Source organism: Oncorhynchus mykiss, chromosome 8 (assembly GCF_057628025.1).
Source record: "Oncorhynchus mykiss isolate SJ-2025 chromosome 8, ASM5762802v1, whole genome shotgun sequence".
Taxonomy (NCBI): domain Eukaryota; kingdom Metazoa; phylum Chordata; class Actinopteri; order Salmoniformes; family Salmonidae; genus Oncorhynchus; species Oncorhynchus mykiss.
Window position 1 is genome coordinate 66,744,281 of NC_143029.1, and position 22,252 is coordinate 66,766,532.

At 41.5% G+C, this 22,252-nt stretch overlaps 1 protein-coding gene across 1 annotated transcript in view; it reads left to right on the forward strand.

Annotated features, from left to right (window-relative positions):
• Positions 1-253: 253 nt before the first annotated feature.
• cdh12a (cadherin 12, type 2a (N-cadherin 2)) overlaps positions 254-22,252 on the forward strand; it is a 34,777-nt gene continuing 12,778 nt past the window's right edge. The window contains exons 1-6 of the mRNA XM_021613322.3: positions 254-730; positions 11,615-12,037; positions 15,201-15,495; positions 19,291-19,410; positions 20,035-20,202; positions 20,597-20,784. Coding sequence (XP_021468997.3) covers positions 11,795-12,037; positions 15,201-15,495; positions 19,291-19,410; positions 20,035-20,202; positions 20,597-20,784 — 1,014 coding nt within the window. The 5' untranslated portion in view covers positions 254-730; positions 11,615-11,794. The remainder of the gene's footprint in view (positions 731-11,614; positions 12,038-15,200; positions 15,496-19,290; positions 19,411-20,034; positions 20,203-20,596; positions 20,785-22,252) is intronic.

Sequence of the window (22,252 nt, forward strand, 5' to 3'; positions counted from 1 at the left end):
CTTAGTTAAATAAAGGTTAAATAAATAAAAAATTAAACCCTATGAAACAACAATTGTATCAGTAATTACATTAGCAATAAATCATGGTGAAGCTCTTTACAATCAAAGTCTCAGGGCACAAGTAAACTCCTCAGATGACCACATCAGAGCACATCACTGGTTCCTCCCCTCTACTTATCCAGGAATTTAGAGGTGGGAGGAGGATTCCAGACCAGCATGGGGACCTTAAGGGATTGAGACTCTCTTGACACCCACCTCAAATATATTCACAACACGGCACAGGAGCCCATCAGAGTGCTGGGCTTGCAACTTGGCTTTACGCTATGTGCACTGCTGAGCACTCCTGCATACAATACTACTACATACAGCTTATACTCTATCTCTCCTTTTTCATCTCTCCTCCGCACTCGCCTGCTGAGAGAAGAGTGAGAACAAAGTGTATTGGAGAACCTTGGAAAGAGAGGGAGAATGAAAGAGAGAGGGAAGGAGAGAGGGGTAGAGTGAAAAAGAGAGACTGAAAAAGAGAGGGAGAAAAGAGAGGTTGAGGGAAAGAGAGAGAGCAGGACAGAGAGAGTGGGAGAGATAGAGACAGAGAGAAAATGTGTTTGTAGGGCTGTAAGTCTGAGTGTGTTCTTCGCTCGCAAGGGAGTTTCATCGCTTTTACCATCAGATGTGTGGATTCATTTGGTCTAACCCCACCAGCCTGGGAGCCTGACGAGAGACAGTTAAGGTTTGTTTCACTGTTAAGGTCCTTAGTTGTTTTGTTTGTTTTGTGAGGATGAAATGCTACAATTACATAACAGAGATGTGGAGTAGTTATACCCACTGGGTTAATTTCGCTGTTTCATTAAAATAATAATTGAACTGAATATTTTATCTTTACAAAGATAAGATAGATAACGAAAAGACAGTAAAGTGTGACAGTAACGAAATAAGAAATGACTGGTACAGTAGCAAACCAAATCTGTCTATATCACCACCCGAAAACATCCTACTAACATGACTCCAAACTCGATTAAGCCCCCATGGAGTATGCCGACATGGATTAAAAGGTTTTTATTGCATTTGAAGTGATAACATGCAGCAAGTAGCCCAGTCGGTCGTCTTTTGCTCAGTGATCTGCACTGGATGATATTGATGCAAGTGGTGCAGGTATTCAAATTCCATATAAAGAATTGCACAGAATTCCATATAAAGCTCCATGGTATTGTTTCTGTGTCTAGGTAAACACAAATACTGTACATGCAAGGAAGACTACGGCCTCAGTTTTCTTTCCTTTGACTTGCTGTTTTTATCTTTCCTTTCTAAATCCTGGTGAAGGCACCGTGTGCCCAAGTGCTGCTTTTTGCCTTCACTGCTGCTTTTTGCCTTCTGCATTAATAAAATATGAGAGTAGGCTACAATAGAATGTGTGACTCTCCACTTTCTTTAAAATCACTTAAAAACAAAACATGATTTTATTGCAAAGGCCGGGTTTTAGCACAGATATTGCTGACACGTGGTTTGTGCATTTATCTTTTACTTGCCTCAGCTCTACACATACAGTCAGGGCCGGCCCTAGCCTTTTGGGATGCCCTAAGCGAATTTGGCTGGGGGATCCCCCCACTTTTTAGTTGACCCCATCTTTGCGGCGGAGAGAAAAAAAATGTCCTGCAATTCTACACATCATGCCATGGTGATACAGAACATTTAGTTTTAAAGCAGATTTTCTGCAATTCTACACATTTGTGATTGGCCTCCTTGATCCGATCTTATGTAGAAACATAATTGTATTTTTTTACATTGGATAAATGTAGAAACTCGGAGCTAGTATGGTATATCATACACGGCAGTTGAGGAACACTGGGAAAGTAATTCTGCTTTGAAACTTGTAACTCCACTTTTGAAAAAATAGCCCTTGATTGTTTTGGGACACTTTGGAGAGTTCTTCATTGTCTTCGTCGCCATTCAACATAGTAGCCCCACCCATCTCTTTAAGGATTCACATGTGAGGCCATGTGCTAAACAGTGAGTATGGAAGTGTACAACCAAAGATCATGACTAAAGGCTGGTTTATATGACTTCCACATGTCTGTATAGAGTGGTTGCAGTGACAACATGGGAATTCTATTGTCATTTTCATTTTAACCTTTATTTAACTAGGCAAGTCAGTTAAGAACAAATTCTTGTTTTCAATGACAGCCTAGGAACAGTGGGTTGCTCAGGGGTAGAACATCAGATTCTTACCTTGTCAGCTTGGGATTTGATCTTGCAAACTTTCAGTTAGTACTCCAACACTCTAACCACTAGGCTACCCTGCAGCCCCAGTATAACCACAAAAACGACAGGCTGCATGACATCAGCACACTGGGGGTCCAAAATAGCATAACTGGTGAATTTTAACACCAATAAATCCATCTGTTTCGAAAGGAATTTAGTATATGTCAGTCTAGCAAACCAGGCAACTAAATGCAACTTTTTAGATAATGTTTTTGGTTCACTTCTAGCTTGTTGGAAGGTGTAAACGGTTCAGTGAAATGGTTACTTGCATAATGGGGTCTTTTGTTTAGACAATTAACCATAATCTGACCCTTCTTTGGACACTGTGTTAACAAACCTCCAAACAAGCTTCAATGCCATACAACACTCCTTCCGTGGCCTCCAACTGCTCTTAAACACTAGTAAAATGAAATGCATGCTCCTCAACCGATCCCTGCCCGACTAGCATCACTACTCTGGATGGCTCTACCTTAGAATATGTGGACAACTATAAATACCTAGGTGTCTGGCTAGACTATAAACTTTCCTTCCAGACTCATATTAAGCATCTCCAATCCAAAATTAAATCTAGAATCGGCTTCCTATTTCGCAACAAAGCCTCCTTCACTCATGTTGCCAAACATACCCTCGTTAAACTGACTATCCTACCGATCCTTGACTTTGGCGATGTCATTCACAAAATAGCCTCCAACACTCTACTCAGCAAACTGGATGCAGTCTATCACAGTGCCATCCGTTTTGTCACCAAAGCCTCATATACTACCCACCACTGCGACCTGTAAATAAATCAAATCAAATTTTATTTGTCACATACACATGGTTAGCAGATGTTAATGCGAGTGTAGCGAAATGCTTGTGCTTCTAGTTCCGACAATGCAGTAATAACCAACAAGTAATCTAGCTAACAATTCCAAAACTGCTACCTTATAGACACAAGTGTAAGGGGATAAAGAATATGTACATAAAGATATATGAATGACTGATGGTACAGAGCGGCATAGGCAAGATACAGTAGATGGTATTGAGTGCAGTATATACATAGGAGATGAGTATGTAAACAAAGTGGCATAGTTAAAGTGGCTAGTGATACATGTATTACATAAAGATGCAGTAGATGATATAGAGTACAGTGTATGCTCTCGTTGGCTGGCATTCGCTTCATATTCGTCGTCAGACCTACTGTTTCCAGGTCATCCATAAGTCTTTGCTAGGTAAAGCTCCACCTTATCTCAGCTCACTGTTCACCATAACAACACCCAACCGTAGCACACACTCCAGGAGGTATATCTCACTGGTCATCCCCAAAGCCAACACCTACTTTAGCCGCCTTTCCTTCCAGTTCTCTGCTGCCAATGACTGGAACGAATTGCAAAAATCACTGAAGTTGGAGACTTATATCTCCCTCACTAACTTTAAGCATCAGCTATCTGAGCAGCTCACCAATCGCTGCAGCTGTACACAGCCCATCTGTAAATAGCCCATACAACTACCTACCTCATCCCCATATTATTTTAATTTACTTTTTTTGTTATTTTTCACACCAGTATTTGCACATCATCATCTACACATCTATCACTCCAGTGTTAAACTGCTAAATTGTAATTACTTCGCTACTATGGCCTATTTATTGCCTTACCTTCCTAATCTTACTCCATTTGCACACACTGTATATAGATTTTTCTCTTGTTATTCACTGTACTTTTGTTCATCCCATGTGTAACTCTGTGTTGTTGTTCTTTTGTCTCACTGCTTTGCTTAATCTTGACTAGGTCACAGTTGTAAATGAGAACTTGTTCTCAACTGGCCTACCGGGTTAAACAAAGTTGAAGTAATTTATTTTTCTGACATAATTAGAAAGATATAATATCTGAAAATGTAGCTAGCTAGACTCTCTAGCTAGACTCTCTTACCCTTATACATGGACATATCCCTCTCTGTCACGGATGCCATGATTGCCCTTAGTTTGAAGTTGTAATCCAGTTTTATACAACAGCCTTCTGTGTTCTCTTTTCAACTCCCTCCACATTTGCAATCAAACACCCGCATTTTCTCCATCTCCTTAGCTATCATACTCTGCTCACACCAGGCATTCCAATGATTTCAAAACTCGGTCCTCCGGAAAGTGGAGAGCCACTTGTACAGTTCTTCGTGATATCTTTCAAAAAATCCGCTTTAGAAAGGATTACCTACACATAGTAAGCAGCTCATGTTATCGACAGAAGCGAGCTACATGGCAGACCAATCCGAACTCATCTCTCGGCATGTCCAGCTCTTCCATTATCTAAGCCAATCATGGCTAGCAGGAAGGTTCCTGGCTTTTTCCGTGGCTTAACCAACTAGGCTCGTAATTTAACAATTTTATTCATATTTACAGATGGCATACAAGTTTGTTTTTAAGGCACATGAAAGTTCACATGTTCCAGAAGGCATTTCTGCCCCAAAATGCATTTTGATATAAAAATATGCCTCTCATGTGAAGTAGTGATGCATGGCATATGCCTAGTTTCCTAAAACAAGTCACATTTTGTGATGGGGCAGATTTTTCTTTGCAGTTTTAAAACTAATTTCATGCAATTATACTCATTTTGCCATGGGGTGGAGATACATTTTTGCGGTTTAAAAGAACATTTCCTGCAATTCTACACATTTTGCCGTGATTATACAATATCTGGGTGAGGGTGACTAACAAAATCAATGGGGGCCCCCTGGAGGTCAGGGCCCCTGTGCATGTGTCCTGCATGCCCTGTCGGTAAATTGGCCAGGATTACTGCAAAGTTTAGATAGCTGGCAAGACTAATTTACCTATCAATCCAAAAAATGGTCTAATTGAGTGACTATCAGTGACCTACATAACAAGAAGAAAACTGCTGATGCACTACTACATTTCCAAATTGCACCTTGTGTATTGTAATATGTATACTGTATATATATTATAACTGGTAAGTTGAGACTGAGTTCCCTTGGTGGGGGGCCCCTTAGTGGCCACTTATTTTGCTTATTGGCAGGGCCGGCCCTGCATACAGTATGTAATGCAGTAAGTTGACTAACAACATTAAATAAGTTGGTCAACCCATAAAGATAATTGGCCATATTCGTTGAAAACTTCAAATTCCAAATTCAAATTATAAACTGTGATTTAGCATTAAAACTGTCGGCAGTGGAGAGCCCAGTGATAAATTGTGTTAATATATTCCAAACCAGAATTCCTAAATTCTTCTACAACTGGGGCAGCAGAGCTGGTTTGACGTCATGGGATGATTGATGACGTTTGTGTTTGGGTGGATTTGCAAATGTTTCAGGGAGAGTGTGTGGTGTGTGTGAGAGAGAGTGATAATTATGTAGAAACATACAGTACAGATTGTTTAATGGTCCATAAGGGCATCTCAGACCATCCTTTCTTGGTGCTCCCGAGTTACTCTGCGATCTAAGGCAATGCATCTCAGTGCTAGAGTGGTTAGTACAGACCTTGGTTCAATTCCAAGCTGTATCAAAACCAGCCGTGATTGGGAGTCCCATAGGGCCCAGCGTTGTCTGGGTTAGGGTTTGGCCGCTGTAGGCTGTCATTGTAAATAAGAATTTGTTCTTAACTGACCTGCCTAGTTAAATATAGGTTAAATTAAATAAAATGAAATAAAAAAATTCTAGCCTCTGGTGATGTTTGTGCCTTTGGCCATGACTTTAGAGATATAATAATTATCTGAGGATAAATCATTACCGTACAGTATACAGGCCAGAGGGTCATATGTATGTGTTGATGCGTTAATGCCAACACTGTTCCTAGGCTTTGCTGGTTCATATTGGGTTCTATTTTATATGAAAAACAGACTCTTATGTAACACAATTTCAGTCGAACACAATACCATTTCCTTTGTCTCTGAATATTGATCCAGCAACAAAAGTATTTTATGCTTTGCAATGGTCTACGTCCTTGTATGCCTTGTTCTTCGTTTCTATCTAAAAGTCGTGACACATCTCTCAATATAGAGATGGGGTGCACATGCAAAGAATACAAGTTTGTTATTGCTTGCTGTGGTCTTTTACATTTGAATTCAATATAGTACAGCCATCACAGAAGTTTCTGCTACTACCTTTCTCAAGGGATGCTGTTGAACATCTCACAACATATCTCTCAACCCATAGGATACTACTGGTGGATTAGGGATAGCTGTCTTTTAGGGATGTGTATCTAACACTTTCAAGACGATTCGATACTTATATACACAAAACAAAAATATTAACACAACATGCAAAAATGTCAAAGATTTTACTGAGTTACAGTTTATATAATTAAATCAATCAATTGAAATGAATTCATTAGGCCCAAATCTATGGATTTCACATGACTGGGAATGCATATATGAATCTGTTGGTCACAGATACCTTAAAAAAAGGTAGGGGTGTGGATCGGAAAACCAGTCAGTATCTGGTGTGACGACCATTTGCCTCATGCAGCGCGACACTGGAACACGCTGTCGTACACGTTGATACGTGAGCATCCCAAACATACTCAATGGGTGACATGTCACAGTGAGTATGCAGGTCATGAAAGAACTGGGACATTTTCAGCTTCCAGGAATTGTGTTCAGATTCTTGCGACATGGGGCCATGCATTATCATGCTGAAACATGAGGAGATGGCAGGGGATGAATGGCACGACAATGGGCCTCAGGATCTCATCATGGTGTCTCTGTGAATTCAAACTACCATCAATAAATGCAATTGTGTTTGTTGTCCTTAACCTATGCCTGTCCATACCATAACCCCCTGCCAGCATGGGCTTCTCTGTTCACAACTTTGAAATCAGCAAGGACAAAGAGCATGCCTGATGAGCTTCCCTGAGACTGTTTCTGACAGTTTGCGCAGACATTCTTCGGTTGTGCATACCCACAGTTTCATCAATTGTCTGGGTGGCTGGTCTCAGACGATCCCGAAGGTGAAGAAGTCATATTTGTAGGTCCTGGTTGCGCGTGGTCTACAGTTGTGAGGCCGGTTGGACGTACTGCCAAATTCTCTAAAATTATAATGGAGGCTTATGATAGAGAAATTAACATTCAATTCTCTGGCAACAGCTCTTGTGGATATTCCTGCAGTCAGTATGTCAATTGCACATTCCCTTAACTTGAGACATCTGTGGCATTGAGTTGTGTGACAAAACTGCACATTTTAGAGTGGCATTTTATTGTCCCCGGCACAAGGTGCACCTGTGTAATGATCATGCTGTTGAATCAGCTTCTGGATATGGCACTCCTGTCAGGTGGATGGATTATCTTGGCAAAGGAGAAATGCTCACTGACAGGGATGTAAACACATTTGAGCACAACATTTGGGAGAAATAATATTTTTGTGCTTATGGAACATTTATGGGATCTTTTATTTCAGCTCACGAGACCAACATTTTTACATTTTTATTCAGGATAGATAGAGTGCATTCGGGAAGTATTCAGGCCGCTTCCATTTTTCCACATTTTGTTATTCTAAAATGTATAAATTATTTGTATTTTTATCACTATACACACAATATCCCATAATGACAAAGCAAAAACAGGTTTTTAGAAATGTTTGCAAATTTATAAAAATAATAAAAAATGGAAATACCTTATTTACGTAAGTATCCAGACCCTTTGCTATGAAACTCGAAATTGAGCTCAGGTGTATGCTGTTTCCATTAATCATCCTTGAGATGTTCCTTCAACTTGATTGGAGTCCACCTGTGGTAAATTCAACTGATTGGACATGATATGGAAGGCACACACCTGACTATATAAGGTCCCACAGATGACAGAGTATGTCAGAGCAAAAACCAAGCATGGAGGTTGAAGAAATTATCCGTAGAGCTCTGAGACAGGATTGTGTGAGGCACAGATCTGGGAAAGGGTATCAAAACAGCATTGAAAGTCCCCAAGAACACAATGACCTCCGTCATTCTTAAATGTAAGACGTTTGGAACCCCCAAGACTCTTCCTAGAGCTGGCCACCAGGCCAAACTGAGCAATCGGAGAGAAGGGCCTTGGTCAGGGAGGTGATCAAGGATCCGATTGTCACTCTGACAGAGCTCCAGAGTTCCTCTGTGGAGATGGGAGAAACTTCCAGAAGGACAACCATCTCTGTGGCACTCCACCAATCAGGCCTGTATGGTAAAGTGGCCAGACGAAAGCCACTCCTGAGTAAAAGGCACATGACAGCCAGTTTGAAGTTTGCCAAAAGGCACCTAAAGAACTCTCAGACCATGTGAAACAAGATTCTTTGGTCTGATAAAACCAAGATAGAACTATTTGGGTTGAATGCCAAACGTCATGTCTGGAGGAAACCTGGCATCATCCCTATGGTGAACCATTCTGGTAGCAGCATCATGCTGTGGGGATGTTTTTCAGCGGCACGGACTAGGAGACTAGTCAGGATCGAGGGAAAGATGAACGGAGCAAAGTACACAGAGATCCTTCACGAAAACCTGCTCCAGAGCACTCAGGATCTCAGACTGGGTTGAAGGTTCACCTTCCAACAGGACAACGACCCTAAGCACACAACCAAGACAGTGCAGGTGTGGCTTCGGGACAAGTCTCTGAATGTCCTTGAGTGGCCCAGCCAGAGCCTGGACTTGAAACCGATCGAACATCTCTGGAGAAACCTGAAAATAGCTGTACAGCGACAATCTCCATCCAACCTGACAGAGCTTGAGAGGATCTGCAGAGAAGAATGGGAGAAACTCCCCAAATATAGGTGTGCCAAGCTTGTAGCGTCATACCCAAGAGGACTCTAGGCTGTAATTGCAACCAAAGACGCTTCAACAAAGTACTGAGTAAAGGGTCTGATTATTTATGTAAATTTGATATTTCAGTTTTACATTTTTAATACATCTGCAAAAATTTCTAAAAACCTGTTCTTGCTTTGTCATTATGGGGTATTGTGTGTAGATTGATGAGGGGGACAAAAACGATGTAATCCATTTTAGAATAAGGCTGTAATGTAAGGAAATGTGGTTTGAATACTTTTCGAATGTACTGTACATACAGGAACAATACGATACAGGAACGATAAGTTTCAGATTGAAATGATTCGGTGCTATTCAGTTTCATTAGAGGAACGCATTGATGTGATTCAATAACATTTGTTGATTAAGATTTATTTCCCATGTGAATCCAAATCTGCTGCTGATGGAGCTCATGAGCTGCGGCTATGAGATGGATCGGCCTGAGCTAAATGTGTGTGTGTGACCTAATGTCTATGGTGTATGTAGTCACCTGAGCCCAGCTAAGGGAGAATAGTGGGCCTCTACCACCCCACTATCAGATCAGGTGGCTCTCTGTTAAGTCACATGTTTGTGCAGTAAGGGGGTTGGTTGAGCCCTCCTTTGCCAGTATCAGTGCCATGCAGGCTCCCACTACACACACACACACACACACACACACACACACGTCTGTTCTCATTAGGCCTTCTGCTCTGGAGGCAGAAACTACGGAAGACATCTCACATCAACTGTAAAATAACAGTGATGACTTATGATGGCCTACTCATTAAGTCAAACAGTACTTTATAGGACACAACACTATAATTTGTGTCAAAAAGTCATATGGATGCAGGTACTATAATCAACAAGATCATCCAACACGTCATCAGTCAGATGTTGTCATCATTCAGTGACCACTCAATCTCAGAAAGTGGGATATGGAATAGCCGTGTGTGGCACGATACAAGGACATTTTGTACAATCTCGGGACTTGCCTTCCAGACAGATAAGAACAGCGGGGGTTTAGCCTCCAGAGAATACATGGATGCACAATAACCTGTTAACCAAGGAATATAGCCTACCACAATGAAGGAGAGAAACTACTGTAAATTTGTATAAACCCGAAGCTAAAAATAAACAGGTCTGTTGAAGCAGATTTGAAGGGGGGAGGGATAGAAGTAAAGAGGGATGAGGGGTGGGATCAGTGGAAGTTGGCCTACAGCTGTCATTCAGTGCTACGCATACAGACGCTGCACTGTTAACAACTAACATTAGTATAGAAGAGGTGGACTGTTTAAGGAAGTTTTGACTGGTTCAGAATGCCACCATGGCACGTCGATAAGGCAGATGAAACGAAGAGATGAAGCAAGGATCCAAATAGTGGGGTTTATTGTATACACCGACACAGGAGCACTTGGAGAACAGTTGCAGTATAACGTTGAGGTTTACTAGGGAAATACAAGAGGGGGATACAAACACATTTTAACATACAAGCATGACTGACAAGTGCAAAATGGATAACTGAAATGCATCTCAAATGCTGGATTGACAGGAAATGGTACTAATTTGCATGCAGAATATACACTAACTTTAACAAGGATCTTGATATGAACATGTATACATATTATTCAATAATGAAAGGTATTCACTTGTCAGTCACTCACAAAATGGAAAGGAAAACATAAGTTGGCCGCCCCATGCATTTACCAACAGGAATAAGGAAGCCTGGAGGGTGCTAATGAACAGAGTGGAGAGGCAAGGAAGGGGCATGGCCAGAGGTTAAGGGTGAGGACATAAGCCTTAGCAACAACTAGTGTGTAATGTCTTTGAAGGGGACTACAAAGTATCCCCTTCAAGTCAAAAGGTGACAGGAATTCTAGTTAATTATGCAATATGTAAACTATTCTCTAATCTCCAGTATGCAGTTGTTGTTAGAAATGCAGGAATGTCACATACTTTCTGCAAAGTTAATTAGAAAGTCAAAACCCTGACAGAGAACCTGGATCCTTGACATCTAGCTCTGGCACTGCCTCCTCCAGTTTCCTCCAGTCACTTCAAGTAAAATCAATGTTTGGACCAATATCCTGGACACTGGCACAATATATTGTATCTTTCATGCTCCCTTACAGTGATTTTTCTGGACGTGGAGTCTTGTCATTTTTGCTCATCTCCCTTTCCTCTGTGTGTGTGACTTTGTTTGATGTCTGCTCCTGCTCCACTAACTTCACATAGCCTGACTCGCAGAATTAAATGCACGCCAGAGGACCAATTTGCTCATGTTTCATTTTTCCGGAATCATTATCCGTAAAATCCCTCCGGTAAGATACTGTCAAGGTTGACTAGACGAACATAGAAAGTGCATTTTGACCTCAAAATGAGTAGATATAATCGGAGCAGAGTTTGTTAATAATGATGATGAGTTACTGATGTGCCAGTTATAAGATTGGGACTGTATGAAGTACTGTTGTTTATTTCAATGCAGTACTTAGTATGTAACCTCGTCCCCAGGCTATATTGCTACCACATATAGACAGGTTCAATTGGCTGGTGGATGAGATTATTTTTCATGTTGTCTTGTAACTACTTTAACTGCATTGTAAAGTAAGCCCATGTCTTCCCTCTTTCCACCAGGAGACCTAGGTAATGAGGACTAGTTGAGTGAGATGCCAAACATCCTGGAGACCAATCTACCCATGTCACCACAACCTCCTCCCGTCCCTTTCTTCATTGGATCTGCAACCCAGCTTCTATTGTCTCACTGACAGTCTCTCATTGGAATTCAACAGAGATACTCCACTGCCCAGATTGCCAATGATTACAAGGAACGGTCTGCTGTTGGTCTTTTGGTTTCTCTTGGACAAAGGTTTCCTGGCTCCCCTCCACGCTCCACCCCAAAGCAGGATGGGAAGAGAGCAACACCTGAGGGGTGTGGAAGGACTGGGACTGAGGAGACATGTGGCGTCAGGGGTTCAGAGGGTGAAGAGAGGATGGGTGTGGAACCAGTTCTTTGTACTGGAGGAATATATGGGATCGGAACCACAATATGTTGGAAAGGTAAGGCCACCATCATTTTAAAGCATTCATTCAGACTTATCTATATGAACTTTCCCACAGTAGGTTGGAAAAAAAAGGCAACATAAGTTCAAGGTTATGGTTCTCTAAGACTAATCCATGTAAACCTCTGTCTTTATTCTTGTGATGACAGTTTGAGGTCAGAAATCAAACTGAGGAGTTTGAAGGCTTGTGCCTCTGTCCGTTAAGACTTAAAGAATATAGGAATACAAGCAGCACGACACGAATCACATCTAATTGCTTGAGCTGCTTGATCGCCTCTGACTGCGATTTTGCAATTTTCTCAGCATCGGCTCTAATTATCCACACACAGAGGAAGTGAAAGGGATTTTTGGGCAGTTCCAAATCAAATTTTAAGAGGCATTAAGAACCATTCTGGAATCTGGCACTTCCAGCTCAAATGAAATAATGGCTTAGATTGACTTGTCAGCTGCTGATGCCAAGGACATCTACCACCGCCTTTCTCAGCACGCACAGTCCCGCTGGATGTGTTTCTGTTGGCTGAGAAAGGAAGGATGGGATAGTCGCATCCACACATTGTCAAACAGATGCTACAATTACTGAGTGATTCACTCCTCACAGCGGGTGCATCCCCCAAATGGAATGTAACCAGTGTCTGAATGTAACCAGTGTCTGTGTTGAGAATGAGGATGGCAGAAGTCGTAACTGACCAGCCCTGAGACCACTGATTAATCTGTTGCTGGTTAATAGGGGACAGTGTGAAGGATCAGGACCTTGATTATCACTGTGAGCTGCATGTTTGGAAAAGGGAACCAAAACCAAATCTGGCTTGAAAACCATCTGACTGCCAGTTCATGAATCCCCCTCCAGCTAGAGAGCGCTGTCTAATGGTTTCTGTTACTCTATTTAGAAAACATACAGAGGCATATTACAGTATAACATGGTAACTTGCACCTGGAGACTTTCCTCAGCCATTGAATTGGTTATTGTTTCTATATCGCCTTTGTAAAGAGATTTAGCATGACAACGCTATGATTTATAAACAGATACAAATGAGTCTTCACAACTTTGAATTTACCAACAGGTAAGGGCCGCAGCCTTCCTGGCTAAAACAGGAGATAAAGCATTTTCTACCATTAATAGCACACCTTTGTGTGAGCATTTTGAAGACAGAAAATGACTGCACCACTGATCCACTTTGCCGAAAGCTCCTCTGCTGGGTTTGTTCCCATGTATTATGCAACTGTAGAGGCAGACACAGACAAAGCTGACCAGCTAAGAGTGAAAGACCTAAATTTAAACACCAGCTTGCCTTGTGCCCCTGGATCTGACATTCAGCAAGCCTTATGAGGAAAACAGCTATATGCAACTGTACTCTTTACAATTAAAAAGTCTGCTACTGGGCCCCATACTAAGCAAATGCCATCTGCAAGGAAGACTGAGCTAGTGGGCTTGTCTGGTCTGAGCTAAAACACACTAAGCTTCTCTCTAGTCTAAATCACTGTGTTAAATTGTTTGTGGTACGGCTGATCATTTAAGCATTCTTGTTGGGTCTCTCAAGGATAGACACTCCTCAGTTTAAACTACAACATGTAACTTAGGTTATCATATTATTTTGCATTGCATGTTTGCAGTTACAAAGTCGAAAACCAGTATATGTATAGCCACTAGCCCATGACTATGTAATGCAGAGAAATGCTGCATCAGATAATAAACAGATTATAATTTTCTTCAATCATGAAAAAGGCTCACCTCTCAAACCTTGGTCAAGGATATATCGACCCCTTGCCAAATATTCCTTATTGGTGAATAACCTTTTACAATGAGACGTTATTCACATACAGGGGAACCAGTAGGATAAATTATCAGACAGACCACAAGTTGTATCATAATATATGGATTCAGCTAAATATCAACACCTCATTCTTTTCTATATCTGCCTGATGCCGACAGATACCCCCATCCCAACACTGCTTTGTACTCAGGAAACAAGCGATTCCTCTACATTATAGCACTGGGTGGATACTGTTAAATATTCTATTAATGTTTATTTCCTCCCGATTTATTTTAATCCAGACATTGCTCCTGTGGAGGTTTCATTCGATTTTATTGGTGTACCACAAATTCCATTAATATCTGATTCACTTTAAAACTCATTATATCCGAACCCACTGTCAAGAGTAAAATCGTGTTCTGCCTGCTGAATGAGGTACATCAGACGGTGAGGGAATGGCCATAAAACAATGTAATGAGTGAACGTGTCTTGAGATTCAGCCCTCTGATTTAATTACATTCAATTCACTGACTTTCTAAATAAACCATTAATCTCATGGATAGAAAGGGTTTTATTGTCCCCTGCATACTGAAACTGAATGGACAATCTGTGTCCCAAATGGCATCCTATTCACTATATAGTGCACTACTTTTGACCAGAACCCTATAGGCCTTGGTCAAAAGTAGTCCACTACTATAAGGGTAGGGGTCGGCAACAGGCAGAAACAGGCGTGGCCCCCCAAAGTTTTTAGTAAAAAATCACAAGGAATTGAGAAAATAAATGTATTTAGGAAAGTATTCCCAATAATAAAGAAATAGACATACGTGATCGTATCTCAACGTAATCAAGGTATGAAATTATTCTTATTTTCAAATACAATATTTTTTTGTGCTTAGTTGTGGTCAATTTGCAATGTGCAAATTATTATAATTATGGTCCAGCCCCATGACCAAAAATCGTCCCGTGGCTGAATTTAGTTGCCAACCCCTGACATAGGGAATAGATTGGGACTCATCCCATTTTATCGTTATTGTTGTGGCTCATGGATTATCTACTATGTAAAACTTAAGCCTTGCCATCCACCCTAAGTAATAAATCCCTTTATGGGATAACCAAGCCACAGGTCAACTAAAGGATGTCTTCATTGACTCGGGGACTGTGCTCTGCCATTATATGTATCTATCAAGGGCACAACATGTCCTCAGCATTTCCATATGGTCAGTGACGGTTGGAAGGAAGGAATGAGGAGGAGGAAATAGACACAGCTCAGCAACAAAACTCTGTCCCCTTGTCATCCGTCAAACAAGCTACAGTATGCACTTATGCTCAAGTCACATAAAGATCTAGGCCAAGTACATGTGTATTCCTACTTTGATTCACTGACAAATACAACATGTTTTCTCTATGCAGCTTCACACTGACCTGGACAGGGGCGACAGCGACGTGAAGTACACTCTATCAGGAGAAGGAGTCGGAACCATCTTCACCATAGACCAGACGACAGGTGACATCCATGCCTTGATGGGTTTGGACCGAGAGGTGAAATCTTACTACACGTTACGAGCCCAGGCTGTGGACATGAACACAGGCAGGCCTCTGGAGCCTGAGTCTGAATTCATCATAAAAATTCAAGATGTCAATGACAATGAACCAAAGTTCTTGGACGGCCCATACACAGCCAGTGTCCCAGAGATGTCACCAGGGGGTAAGAAAGGCACCTGTAATGTACTTTTTGGCTTATACAAATCCATATGGAGTAAAGCTATGATGACAATTGGACATTAAGCTACACTAGAGTATCTGAAGGGAATCCTGTAGGAATACAGGCCTAGTTCTACTGTCTATGAATTTTACCTTCATAGAATCATATGATTGAGATCTGACTCCAATTGAAATGATAGGCAAAGGTTGTTGTTGTTTGGTTTCATTTCAAGTCATGGCAGTCAGGTGGCATTGGTGTTTTTGTGTTGGAATGTTTCTGCAGTCGAAAGGAATAAAGTCCATTATTTTCTACAAAAAACACACATTGAAAGCAGGTGACATTCATTCACAGTTTATTGTGGTGGACTGGACTCAACAAATGTTGCTAGTCTCAAACAAACCGTGCCATTTTTGTAAACGTTTGCAACGCGCACTGATCACCATGAGCAGTGGTAGAAACCTAAAGATTGCTAACAATTCGGCCTAAAGCCAAACATTTTCAGTCTTTATATGATACATTACATGTCCATGTTTAAGTGGTACAAAATAATTAAGTGGTACAAAACACTGAATTGATATTAAATCAAAGTTAAAGCAGTTAGTTCTACTACCTCTTTTGAGCACAGGTGGGATACCATGGATACGGTATCCATATTAAGTCCCAATAAGAGTTGAGTCAGTCTCAGTAGAAGTTGAGTCAGTCTCAGTAAGGATTTGAGTCTTTCCAACTTGCCTATCTTCATTTCCTAAATCCATTTCCTTATTTCCTTTCCTAGATTCCTTTGCTCCTTTCCTAAACCCATTCCTTCTTTAATTTACTAGCTCTCTTTTCTCCTTTCCTTTCCTAGATTTGTTTCCCCCTTTTCCAGCTTCCTTACGTATTTTCCTTTCCTAACTCCTTTCCTCCTATAGGTTCTACGCTTCTTTGCCTCCTTTCCTAGATTCCTTTCCTAGCATCCATTCCTAGTATAATTTCGTAAAAAGGTTTCCTTAATTCATTTCCTTGCCTGTATCCTTGTTTCCTTTCCTATCTTTCTTTCCTATTTTCCTTTCCGAGCTCTTTTTCTTCCTTCCTAGAAAAAGGAGCTAGTAAAGGAGGAAAGGAAGCTATGAAAGGATAGGAGGAAGCGGAGCTATAAAATCAAAGGATGGGAGGAAAGGAAGCTAGAACAGGAGGAAAAGAAAAGGAGCAGGGAAACCAAAGGAGGAGAGGAAAGCAAGGCAAGGTTTCAAGGAAATTAAACTAGGAAATGAGGAAAGAAAGATAGGAAAAGGCAGAAAGGAAGCTAGGATAGGAGGAAAGGACATTTTGTTAATAAAGTAGGAGGAAAGGATTATGCAAAGTGAGTGCACATGTGGTATGTGGTAAGGATTCACCAGTGCCAGTAGATGTTAATAGTATTGCCTTTAATGAGAGGCCAGTTTTTTGGTGACAGGACAGTTTTAGTGATAACCAATGGAGTCATACTGACACATTATCAGTAACCACAGGCAAGGTGGTAGCATGATCATCATATATTTATTACTCTCCTTATGCTCTAAAGAAATGTACGTACATGTAACCTGTGTCACTGTGCTGCTACCGGCTTCTCTTTTGCCACTGTCCCTGTCCCCTTACTGGGCTCAAATAAGTGGTCCTCTGATTGCAAACAAACATGACCGCCCACCTGATAAACAGACCAGGGGTGCATTCAGCAGGATGCAATGTTTTGGTTCAGATAGAAATATGCTATGTAGAACAAACACCCTTCTCTGACATGTAGAAAAAGGAATCACTTTGTCTCTACTCGTGGCATATCCACAATGTTCAGCAATGTTTGGCTACTGAAAGAGGCTTTATTTAGCATTGGCAGCGCCATTAAGGACTGAAACTATTTTTAAATAATCAACTGGATGGGACTTCCTATGGGTTAAGGAAGGATCCCATGATTCCATCCAGGTCATCGGGAGGGATCAGCCAATTAATTATACTTGTGAGCAAACATTCCATAACTGCAGGTGGCAATAAATCCCAAACCTTGGCTTTATACCTGTTCAAACAACACACTCCAGGGGGAAGTATGCTCTGTTACAGTTTGTTTCCCTACTCAGAAGTAATAGAAGAAGAAAATTGACCACTTCAAAATGAAGATGGCCTCAATGGCGCTGTCCGTGCTCTCACAGACGCCATGATGATACAGATACAATGATGCAATGTCTATGATGCCATGTCCTAAGTCTATGCTGAAATGACTGACATTCGCGCAACTGTGGCCACAAATACTCACCCACGCTCTAGGATGCACACACAGTAGAGCACACATGAGCGGTCAGTGAAGGAACAGGAGGTTGCTGAGGGGAGCACGCCTCTTAATAATGTCCGGAACGGCGCAAATGGAAACCATGTATTTGATGTATTTGATACCATGCCACTAATTCCACTCCAGTTATTACCACAAGCCTGTTCTCCCCAATTAAAGTGCCACCAACCTCCTGTGGTGAAAGCGCAGAAACACAAACAAAAGAAACAAGGATATGAATATTAAATAAGAAAACCTCTACCTCGTGCTTCGCACTAAAGACCTAGTCTTTATATTAGTTATGCCTGCTTAATATGCATCCTGTACTTTATTCAATAATTTTGTTGGTGACATAACTTCTCCCATCTATTTGTCTGATAAATACAATTTCGTAAAGTTATATTAACAATTAGGTTTTAAAACCATAATCTCTTCATTCTCATGAAGTCTAAACTCCATGTAGAGGAAGCTTCAGATTCAGCCGTTATCAAAAAAGTTCAGCCAAGTTGTCAATATCTTGCTTTGAATTATATTAGATATCCTATAGCAGGGGTACTATTTGAGAAGGTCCGGTCACATACACTTCCTAGTATCAGGTATGAAGGTAAGACCTAGATGCAGACAATGTCGAATTAACAACGGTTTACTATTCCAACAGGGGCAGGAAATAGACAGGTCAAGGCAGGCAGGGGTCAGTAACCAGAGGTGGGGCAACAGTACAGGACAGCAGGCAGGCTCAGGGTCAGGGTAGGCAGAGGTCAATAATCCAGAGGTGGGGCAAAAGTACAGGTTTGGCAGGCAGGCTCAGGGTCAGGGTCAGGGGTAGACAGTGTGGTCAGGCAGGCGGGCACAGAGTCAGGACAAGCAAGGGTCAAAACCAGGAAGGTGAAAAAAAGAGAGACTGGGAAAAGCAGGAGCTGAGACACAAAAACGCTGGTTGATTTGACAAACAAGACGAACTGGCAACAGACAAACAGAGAACACAGGTATAAATACACAGGGGATAATGGAGAATCTGGGCGACACCTGGAGAGGGGTGGGGACAATCACAAAGAGAGGTGAAACAGATCAGGATGTGATACCTACTGCAGGTGGCAAAGGTCTGGATGCATAAGGTAATTTATCGGCGCAGTAACAAACCCCCACTTCGCAACCCATGCGACCCTAAACTGTTCACACCTCTTTTTTTTTGTTTTAAAGCTAATTTCCCACAATTCTAAACATTTTGCATGTGGCAGAGCATTTTTTCCCCCCACTGTTTAAACGTTTTTAGGGGGGGGGGGACATGCGGTCCGTATTGACCCCGTTCATGATCTGGTCCGCGGTCCACCAGTTCAGTATGGAGGTCCTATGGCCTATGTAGGTTACATTGCATGCCAGAATTTGTCAATTATAGCATTACATTTTTAATGATGAATTCAAAATAATCATGTACTATTCTTAAGACGTAATGCTCGAAGTGATGAAAATAACACTATTTATTAACAATTTCCTACCTTTTGTCTCTGTATGATGGACAGGTACTTTTGTTATGCAGGTGACTGCCACAGATGCTGACGACCCCTCCTATGGGAATAGTGCACGGATCGTCTACAGTATCCTACATGGACAGCCTTACTTTTCAGTCGACTCCAAAACTGGTGAGATCACAACATAGTTGAAATCAAGGCACATCCACAATGTCAAATAGAGAGATTTGAAAACCAAAGCATTAAATGTGTAACCGGCCTTTACAATGGCAAAATGTATAGCTGTACCACTGCAATATGTGATTATTGTAAATACTTTGAGATTATATTGCAGCTGAAGTTGGACTGAGAGTATAGGGGAACACATTGAATCAGGATTACTCGTTGTCGGTGGCAACGACCCTTTAGTACCCGAACCATGAGACTCACTCCTGATCAAACGCTATTCACACAGGTAGAAGCACTATTAGGTCAGATTAGTATTTGCACAGTGTCAAAGATCTCCCTTTGCTACACATCTGTGAAGGATGTCATAATTCTCCCAAATGAATGCATGAGTCAAAATCCACCTCTTCTCTCTTCCTTCGACAAACATCAAAGAGGATACAGTCTCTTATAATCACAACTCATCTCTCTTTCTCCCCCTCACTACTCTTTACTCTTGCTTGCCTCTCTCTCTCACACACACACACACACACACACACACACACACACACACACACACACACACACACACACACACATACACACACACACACACACATATTCTCTGTTGGTTTTTGTGACCTTGAACAGGGGTTATTAGAACTGCGTTGCCTAACATGGACCGTGAAGTGAAGGAGCTTTACCAGGTCCTTATTCAGGCAAAGGATATGGGCGGTCAGCTGGGAGGACTAGCCGGAACCACCACCATCAACATCACCCTCAGCGACGTCAACGACAACCCACCCAGGTTTTCAAAAAGTGTGCCAAATTGCATTTTAATGACTATGGTTTTGTTTGCTATTACCCAATGCATTTAACAATATTGTGGGCACTGGAAGGGAATCTTTCTGCACAAACGGGATCTCATCATATCTCTAGGCAACTAGATGTTACTTTAATAATTAACTAGTGTTAGTGTTAATCAATTATAATGAGGTAATTCATATTTGTATGAGCTGTTTATATATAATCAATGGTTTAGCAACACCAGTGAAGTGATACTTGTATAAATAGGCTTCACATGATTAAAAGAGGTTAAAGTGAGTCTCTGGCCCTTACATAAAACTAGAGACTTGAGACTTGACTCATACAAGAAGCAGCCAATAACATATTTTATATTTCTACATTTGAATCTATTCTTACTGTACGGCAGGTATATTCCACCTCAGGATCCCAGAGTCTTCGTTAGTGGGCTCAGCAGTGGGGAAGATCAGAGCTCATGACCTGGACTCTGAGAAGAATGCAGAGGTGGAATATTCTATCGTTCCTGGAGATGAAGGACACATGTTTAACATCACCTCCAACGGGCACAGTCAAGAGGGAATCATAGTCCTAAGTGAGGTAGGAATTAACAACCCTTCACCAATCACTTTATTTTACTTGAACCCTTTTACTCTATGTTGAGGAAAGGTCCACAAATGATCTCCATCGCGCTTTGTTTTGGGCCAGTTTCTCAAGTAAGAATTACAGGTCTGTTATGACAGATCATGAGCAAAGCTGTGCTCATTTAGATAATTAAACTAACGTACTACTTAGGCCTTGGAATATTAATAGATAATTGCTGCATATATCCTTTTTGTCACACCCTGATCAGTTTCACCTGTCCTCGTTATTGTCTCCACCCCCTCCAGGTGTCGTTTGTTTTCCCCAGTGTATTTATCCCTGTGTTTCCTGTCTCTCTGTGCCAGTTCGTCTTGTATGTTTCCAAGTCAACCAGTGGTTTTCCCGTTCTCCTGCTTATTGCATTCACCTTCTTCTAGTCCTCCCGGTTTTGACCCTTGCCTGTTTCTGGACTTTGAAACCGCCTGCCTGACCATTCTGCCTGCCTTGACCACGAGCCTGTCTGCCACTCTGTACCTCCTGGACTCTGATCTGGTTCTGACCTTTTTTCCTGTCCACGACCGTTCTCTTGCCTACCCCTTTGGATTAATAAACATTGTAAGTCTCCAACCTGCCTCCTGTGTCTGCATTTGGGTCTCGCCTTGTGCCTTGATACTTTTATTACAACTACAAACCATCCTCAAAACCCAACCATGAGGAAATATGGAGAAATTGATGATCCCTATTTTCTGGCAGTCTAAAAATGTATTTTGATATTTTTTTCAGGAAAGTGCTTGGATGTGTTTTGGTTTAGCCTAAAATGAATACTGTTGAGGCTATGATCAGACAACACAACTCCTGATGGGATGTGACAAGCAGGAATCCCTTTAGAAATCCCCTTTACGACAGCTTCTTCTCTCTCTCTGTGGCCCACAGACTCCCAAATACTGGTATCCTATATTCACATAAGTGGATAGTTGCACCAAAGCTTTTGAACTGGGTTTGAGTGCATGTCTCGTCTGGGCTGGGATTATATTATTATTCACAGATGGGGTGTGTATCTTGCAGCTCTGTGAGTTACCTCGATATACTGTAAGTACATCAAAGCGCTACTTGCACTTGTCTGGATGTTGACAATGAACATTCAAAACATTAGGCACTTTCTTGCAAATACATAGTGGGACTATACAAAGGCACTTTTGCCTTCTGAAATTGAAATGATTTTAGAGCCATCTATTTGTAGCTGTTTGTATCATAGCCATCCTTGTTAGTGATCTGTTTCTTCCTGCTCTCTAACTGGTCCTGACAAGGTCCTGACAAGTTGCCCATAATGACCATTTACCTGACACTGCAGAATGATACCTGAAAATGACTGCTAGTGGATCACCAGGTGGTAGAGACTCAGGGGTCAACTACAACCCCCTCCCCCCATGTTCCTCTGCTAAAACAGCACCTGTAAAACTGTGAAAGCCCAGGTGATGGAGGAAAG